The 8,234-nt window shown below is 35.2% G+C and overlaps 1 protein-coding gene across 2 annotated transcripts; it reads right to left on the bottom strand.

Annotated features, from left to right (window-relative positions):
* Positions 1-343: 343 nt before the first annotated feature.
* Positions 344-3,305, bottom strand: LOC145093658 (putative receptor-like protein kinase At5g39000). 2 transcript variants are annotated; one of them, XM_079031862.1, is made up of 4 exons: positions 2,877-3,305; positions 2,304-2,659; positions 830-1,738; positions 344-713 (listed from the first exon to the last, which is right to left on the bottom strand). In XM_079031862.1, exons 2-4 carry the CDS (start codon positions 2,634-2,636, stop codon positions 702-704), a joined length of 1,254 nt encoding a protein of 417 aa, XP_078887988.1. In that variant the 5' UTR covers positions 2,637-2,659; positions 2,877-3,305; the 3' UTR covers positions 344-701. The 2 variants fall into 2 exon arrangements, with proteins under 2 accessions (XP_078887988.1, XP_078887987.1); XM_079031861.1 differs by having other exon boundaries at positions 344-717; positions 2,877-3,296.
* Between the last annotated feature and the right edge of the window lie 4,929 nt (positions 3,306-8,234).

Genomic DNA, 8,234 nt, shown 5'->3' with positions numbered 1-8,234 from the left:
TTAAAATTGTGCTCATTTAGTCACTAAACTTTAAAAAAAAAAATTAAAAGTTTAGTGACTAAATGAACACAATTTTAAAAGTTAGGTGACTAAATGTGACAAAACAAAAATTGAGTGACTAAATGAGCACAAAGTCAAAAGTTCGATGACCTTTTAAAACTTAAAAAGAGTTAACTGACCAAATAAACACAAAACCAAAAGTTAAGTGACCAAAAATGACCTAAACCCTTTTATCAAAAACTAAAAGCTAGAAGCTCTCAAACGCTTCCAAAAGCTCCGTGCTAAACACGTCCTATAAAAGCATCAATTCGCTACTATTTCGAGGACTATAGAGGTGATGAAGTTCTTAGAAAAAACTTGTAGGCCATTAATGCACAGACATCTTTGAAAGAATCAAATATTTATTAATCTTTCAATACTTTTCTTCATCTGTGTAGATGACCAAATATTTATTAATCTTTCAATACTTGTAGGCCATTAATGTACAGACATCTTTGAAAGAATCAAATATTTATTAATCTTTCAATACTTTTCTTCATCTGTGTAGATGACCAACCTGTGATGTTGTGTTGTTTCGTTGTTTCTCTATACAACCATAAAACCTAAATTTTAGTTTAGATTGTATTCACCCATGTATCCTTTCTTTAACAAAGATTCACCAATGATTTCTTGTGCATCATGTGACAAAAGTCTCATCTCCTTCATCTTGTAACCTGACTAAAAACAAACATCGTGTTAGCCACTCATACTTTTTGGACATCCTTATTTTTTCCCTAAAAAGATGTACGCATATACTGAACTAATTGATTATAACGATGTTAAAACTTACTTGGATTTTCCAGGCTTCCCCAAGTTGGAATGCAATCTCAGCAATTTTAGGTCGTTCTTCCCGATTTTTATGCAAGCATTGATATGCAATAGCTGAGAACTTACTTAATGTTCTTGGGTTAATTTCTGTCTTTATTCTATGATCAATAATCTTATCAAGATCACCATTTTTGTATCGCATTCGAGCCCAATGATGGAGGAATCTCCGTTCATCATGGTAACTAAAAGTACATGCTAGCCTTCCACACAAAACTTCAAACAAAACCACTCCAAATGAATAAATGTCTGACTCTTTTGTTAAAAACCCTGTTTTTTCATACTGTGGGTCACAATAACCATATGTGCCAGCAATGTTGGTGATCACAAAGGTGTTATGTTGATTTGCTAAGCCTATCCTCGCCAACCCAAAATCCGAAAGTTTTGCATTCCAATTTTCATCCAACAAAACATTCGCGCTTTTTACATCGCGATGTATTATTCTGTGTTTTTCGGCCACGTGGTTATGAAGATAATCTAATGCAGATGCAACACCAATACATATTTTGAGGAGCTGAGGCCATGATAATCCACCCCACACTGTATTGCCGCATAAATATGTATCAAGGCTTCCATGGCTTGCATATTCATAAACAAGGATCATTTCCTCGTTATCATCACAAAACCCTATAAGTGTTATAATGTTTTTGTGTTTATACTCTGAGAGCATTGTGACCTCTGTGCGGAACTCCTTGCTGCCTTGAAATCCGGAGATATCTAGCCGTTTTACAGCAACTAGTTGGTTTACATGATCTGCCCAGGTGAGGATTCCCTTATAGACCCTTCCGTAACCACCCTTCGCGATGAAATTTTTTTGGTTGAAGTCTTGGGTACAATCTTTTATTACATGGAGGGGTATTTTGAGGTGGTTTACCTGTTTCATTGGAACATAATAATGTAGAACAATTGATTAATATTCAACTCTTGATATGAATTCCTAGATTTTTCAAAGAAAATCTGACTTGATGGGATAAAAACTGAAAGTATAGTTGTAATTTAATATATTTTTTAAATTACAACTTTTTAATAATTAAAAAAAAAATGAAAGTTCATTGTTGTAGTAGAAGAAAATACAAAAGGAAATCTATAATACAAAAATAAATAATTTCTTGCATTTAGTCATTTAGTGATTTGTGAAATAATAAAAATAACATTTGTATGATGTCAGGAAAGTGAATCCTACTTTTATACTTGGTGGTGGGCATTTTACTCACAACCTCACTTGGTGAAAATATAAACATGGTTATATACAACAATACATATAGGTCAATTCTCTACACAAAATCATTTGCTTTGTGGTATGCGTATTTTTACTTAGTGACAAAGACAAGAATTTTATCTATAATTGTTCATCCAGGGTATGCTTCAATAAGGATCCCCAAGTGTTTGTGGGAATGTCCCAAATAGTGAAAGAGATTGTGTCAAATAAGATTATTGACCTGATTGCTGTGTGGCGTAGCAGAGTCTTTGTTGAGCTTGGGGAGGTTAGTGGCAGCCTTGTTCGGCTTGGGGAGTCCATATTTGAGGGTCCGGAGCTTAAAGTCAACCAAGGGGCGCTCAGAATCATATTTGAGGTTGGGGACCTCAACCAAAACCTTGTAGGGCTCAAAATCATCTTTGAACAAATCATCTTTGAACATGGGGAACCTATGCGAAACGTTGTGGGCCGTTAAATCATATTTGAGGTTGGGGAGCTTAACCAAAACCTTTTCAACTTTCTTCAAATGAAACTTTTCATCATCACGGGTGCGCTGCAGTGTCGACCGACCCATTTGAAATTTATAATTATGGATCCCTAAAAAAACCATAAATAATCAATAATGAGTCCTGAAACAACAAAAACAGGTGAAAGGAATAATTACGGAAAAAGTACTAAGGTGAAGAAACAATTAATAGAATGAAGGCAATTTAGACTACAAATGTAGTCAGTAAAACACGAAGTTTCAGCGCTTGATGTTGTAAATATATCTTAAGAAAGATCGACGAGCAAACTAAGAATAAAAAGAACGCACTTGTTTTTGTAGTAATGAAATCCAAATAAACTGGGTTGAAAAGGATGAATGACCAATCAATTTCCTATTTATCCGGGTGAACTAATGATATTGGGAGGAAGAAATAGCATTCAGTTTATATCCATCTACGAGAAAATACAGAGTAATATATGCTTTGTTGCAATGAGGAAGGCACCTGATACTTGCTAATTGATTGGTTTGCTGGATATCCCACTCTCAACGGCTCAAATATTTATTCATTCAATAATAATTCATTACTAAGTGATAAGTATCTGGTTCCTTATGTATAATTTAATAAAAAAGTTAGATACGATATATACTTATCGATGATTATTAACCAAATTGAAAAATACAAATTTTATAGCTGAAATTCTTTTTAATATCAAGTGGTTGAATCGTGACATTTTGAACAACTTTTTCTCATGTCCTTTTATATTAACACACCCAAATCAAAAACGAAAGGCAAGATAACAATTAAATTAATATAAATATAAAAGAAAAACTAAAAGACGCTTAAACTAAATAAGTAAATTAAAATTACACAATTAACAACAAATATCACTAATAGAGAAAGCATTCCCTTGTCCCCATTGTAACCCATATATTTTGTTCCTTTTCTGCCCTGCCTAGTCACTTGCTAGGCTTGTGGCTTGTTAATAAAATTTGATGTTTCTAAAAAAAAAAAAAAGTAGACAAAGCATTTAATAATGTGGTGGAAATGATTAATTAGTGTGGTTATCGAACCGCATCAAAAAATATAGCATAAAAAAACAACCCCATTTAATGATGCGGTTATAAAACCGCTCCAAAAAACAAAGGGTTCTACCATTTTAATTCGCATCATAAAAAATGAACTACATCTTTAAATCATAAAATGAAATAGCCATCAAATGCAACACTGGGGTTTTGAGTTAAATGTACCAATAAATGCAACTTAATGCTACATTTTCAAAATATAACAAGTTCATACTCATCAAACAAATCTTTCATATTCTGATTCTATTTCCTATTATATCGTCACCAAAATAACATAAAATATCCACTAAAAAGTTTACAATTGAAGAGTGGTAGAAGTAAAATACATTGTCCTTCTAGATTTACTAGGACTCGACAATACTATCATACGTACTATGCACGAAAGCCATTCTCCACCAGCTTCCTCAACTTTATGGGTCCAACCACCGGAATTGTCAACAAATATGGGTATGGCAGGATCAGGTCGTTGTGATCCTCTTTCCAAAAAGGTCAAGAAAACCATTTGAAATTCAATTAATTCTTTGGTATGAAAACACAATTACACAACCAAACCTAACAAAAATGAAAATGATAAAGAAAGGAAAGCCATGCATTAACTTGATATTGATTTCACTTTCAATCTGCAGATTTCTTCCTGTAATGAGTGTATAAGACTTACGTGTTTGAAAAAAAAAGTGTTTAAAACATACAAAGTACATATAGTCTTAGCATTACAGAGAACTTGAGAATGTTATGTTATTAGAAGCATCCAATAGTTGGACACAGTTTCTAGAATCTTGTAGGAGTGAAAACATCATGACAATATCTTAAACTTTCCACCTCTGTTAAACAAATATTTGAGTTATGAACAAACACCATGGTTTTCGGTTAAGAAGGTTCTCGGTCTAAGGAACGCCTCGGTCTTGGGGGTTCTCGGCCAAGAGAAGGTTCTTGGTCTTGAGTATGATTCTGGTTCTAGGCTTAAAACATTTTAAATGCAAATGAAATTTTCGAAATTTTTGGTCTATCTTATTGACTTTCAAGTGTTTATTATGAACATGATCTACAAGGTACACATACTTATATATGGATACATTTTTAAACCGTGCTCATTCCAAAAAAATTCAAGTTTTCACATCATCCCCCCATTAGAGGGAATTTTGTCCCGAAATTTGCATCTTGAATGAGTTCTTTCAATTAGAGGAAGTGTTTTCGGTATTTTTGTTTCATTCGACCTTCCCGCTCCCAAGTGAATTCGAGTCCTCGCTTGGCATTCCAGTAGACCTTTACTATTCTTATATAGCTTTGGTTCGTCCTTTTGACTTCCATGTCTATGATTTCAACAAGTTCCTCTATGAAGTGTAGACTCTCGTTTACCTTGATCTTGTCGATTGGGACCACAATCGGATAGACACTTCTTTAGGTTGGACATGTGGAAGACAGGATGTACATTGCTGAGTTCCTGTGGTAGTTGAAGCTTGTAAGCCACCAGGCCAATCCTATCAAGGATCGAATGGCCTGATATAGCTTGAATTTAGTTTCCCATGTTTCCCAAAGCTTATCATTTCGTTCCAGGGCGAGACCTTCAGCAGTACACGGTCACCGACCTGGAACTCCAAGGGTTTACGTCGCTTATCTGCATAGCTCTTTTGCTGATCCTGGGATACTTTTAAGCGTTCATGGATTTGTATAATTTTCTCTGTGGTTACCTGTATGATTTTTGGGCCAGTGAGCATGCTATCAGGTACTTGTCCCTTTGCCAGCTGCCTGTCACCCACCTCGGCCCAACACCGGGGTGATCTGCACTTGCATACGTAGAGGGCTTAGAATGGAGCGACCTTAATGCTAGTGTGATAGATGTTATTTTATGAGAATTTAACGAGTGGTAAGTAGGTATCCAAGTCCTTACCAAAGTCTATCACACATGCTCTCAACATGTCTTCCAGCCTCCGAATGGTCCTTTCACTTTTCCTGTCGATCTGAGGATGATGAGTTGTGCTCATGTTGAGTTTGGTTCCCAAGGACTTCTACGGTGATTGCCATAATCGTGAGGTGAACCTACTATCCCATTCGAAGATGATGGATATTGGCACCCGATGTAGTCGCACGATTTCTTTAATGTGCATCTTTGTTAACTTTTCCATCTTTTCTGTCTCTTTTATTGACAGGAAGTGTACGGATTTGGTTATCTTGTCTACGATCACCCAGAAGGTGTCAAGTCTACCCGTCGTCTTGGGCCACTTGGTTATGAAGTCCATGGTTATCCACTCCCACTTCCACTCGGGTTTGTCTGGTTGCTGAAGTAAACTCTAGGGCGTTTGATATTCTACCATGACCTTGGCACAAGTCAGGCACATGACCTTGGCACAAGTCAGGCACTTGCCCACATAGGTAGCAATCTCTACTTTCATATTCGGCCACCAATAAAGTTTCTTGAGGTCCTGAACATCTTGTCTGAACCGGGATGAATGGAGTATTTGTTGGATTAATGTCTAAGTCCATAACTATAATTGGTAAAACTTGACCCGACCCGCCATGGTCCATTTGGGTTGCATGGCATCATGCACTTGGATAGACTAAAATGAGAGAAATAACACTTAAGGTTTATTAATATATTATAAGTTCTAATATATTAATAAGGTTATTTAATTAGTATTGATCAAGAATTAATTTGGAATTAATTAAGTGATCAAAAGGAGACTAATTAAATATATGGGTTGATTGTGTAAATCATTCATTCTTATATATGTGGGCTTGTGATCCAAGATTCCTTATGTTGGACTAAGTCCATGGGGTGAACCATGGATACTCCATGGAGGTTAAAATCCATGGAGCATAAGGAATGGGTAAAGTCATGAGTTACATGGTGTAACCCTAATAACCACCATATAAAAGAAACCCATGGCTCAAGAAATTGTGACTATGTGTGTATGAGGGCTAAACGATTTCATGGAGTGTTCAAGTTTCTCTCTAAGTTATTCCAAATGCTTATGGTGTTGTGTGAACCATTTGAGGTGTCACACTTGGGGCACTAGGCACTCAAGCTTCATAAAGACAAGCACCAACAAAAGGTATGTTATTCTAACTTGTGTTATTCAAAGTTTTGTAAGCTAGAATAGTACAGTACCTTGGAAAGTTGATATTTGCATGTATAATAGAGAAAACATAGATCCAAGGTATTTAGGGTTGCATGTACACTTAGGAGTGTTAGATTGCTCAAAACCCAACAGTGGTATCAGAGCCAAGGCTTGTTTTCTTGTTGTACTTGCTTAAACTGCTTAAAAATCGACTTTTGGTGCTGTCAGCCCAGCAGACTCGCCGAGTCCATGAAGGGACTCGACGAGTCCAAGGCAAAATGCATCCAACTCGCCGAGTTTGTTCGTGCACTCGACGAGTTGGACCCCCAGACAGCATATTTTCGAGTTTTGGTGCTGGAATTGGTCTAGAATCATTACCTTTGACTGTTTTGGGCTTATAAAACTTGTTTTGAATGTGGTAATGATTATGTTAAACCAATTTCAATGCTATAATAAAAATTTCAAGTTTATATGTGTTCATGTTATTCTTGAAAATTGTTGATTATGAATAATCATGCTGACGAGTTTTGTTAGATCATAGGAATTGTGTGCAAATAGTTTGCTGATATAATTCATGATCTTGTTGAAAATTGTATGGAGTTCATAACTTGTCCTCAAGTTATGAATTTTCAAGAATTTTATGTTTCCTTGATTTATGAGTTAGTTTAGATTGATAATGAAAAAATTATGTTTTAGTTGTTTTCAATCCATATTAGTCTAAAAGAAGTTCATAAAATATGTTTTTGTAACTTGTCTTCAAGTTATGTGAAAAGTCATATTTATGAATCTTAAAAACTCATAAAAGTTTTGTAGGTTACATAAAATGTAAGAGTTTTTTCCATTAAATAGTTTAATGACTCCATAATTTGTCTTCAAGTTATGGATGTTGAAGAGACACTTCTTTAAAGTGTTTTTAAAGAATAAGGGGTTACATTAAAATGAAGAGTCTTCATTTTAATGAACCATTAAACTCATAAGTTATGATTTGAAGAGTCTTGAAATAGTTTCAAAACTTGCCCTCAAGTTTTGGAATTTGAAAAGTTACTCCTCATGTATACTTTAATTCCAAATTGAACGTTGAACTTTTAAAAAGTTTAAAATTCAACCCTTATACTATTATTATAATTTTAATTATATAGATATGTATAAGAGGAAGTCAATCTTACCGTTAGTAGGCCTCATTCATGAAGTCGGTCTATAAGGGGGGTATAAGGTTACTGCCTATAAAATGGCAGTTTAATGAGTATCCACTCTCACCCACCGTTTCCTTTACTGGTGGAGGGTCGTTAGCCGAACGGGTAGGAATGGACTATAATTCTCCCTTCATTAAAAGTATAATGAAAAATACTAAGTAACTAAACACTTATTAATTCCCAATCTTAGTTACTTAGGAAAATGTGAAAAGGTGCTAGCCCATAAAATTACACTTTGTACCTTACCAAGTCGTTAGTAGAGCGTGTGTGGTTAACCGGCACACTAACATGGACTAGTAAGAGTGGCAAAGGGTAACTTGACTTTATTATAGATCGGTGGAGCGTGTGTGGTT

Source organism: Lactuca serriola, chromosome 3, assembly GCF_051521515.1.
Source record: "Lactuca serriola cultivar US96UC23 chromosome 3, Lser_US96UC23_V15, whole genome shotgun sequence".
NCBI classification, from domain to species: Eukaryota; Viridiplantae; Streptophyta; class Magnoliopsida; order Asterales; family Asteraceae; genus Lactuca; species Lactuca serriola.
This window is presented reverse-complemented; position numbering and strand designations above follow the sequence as displayed.

Bases quoted from the DNA above. Each gene is read 5' to 3' on its own strand.
- LOC145093658 (XM_079031861.1), bottom strand. From the start codon at position 2,636: ATGGGTCGGTCGACACTGCAGCGCACCCGTGATGATGAAAAGTTTCAT. The intron at 1,739-2,303 runs GTCAATAATCTT...CCAATGAAACAG, and splicing joins CTACGCCACACAGCAATCAG to GTAAACCACCTCAAAATACC. The intron at 718-829 runs GTAAGTTTTAAC...GTTTGTTTTTAG, and splicing joins GGGAAGCCTGGAAAATCCAA to TCAGGTTACAAGATGAAGGA.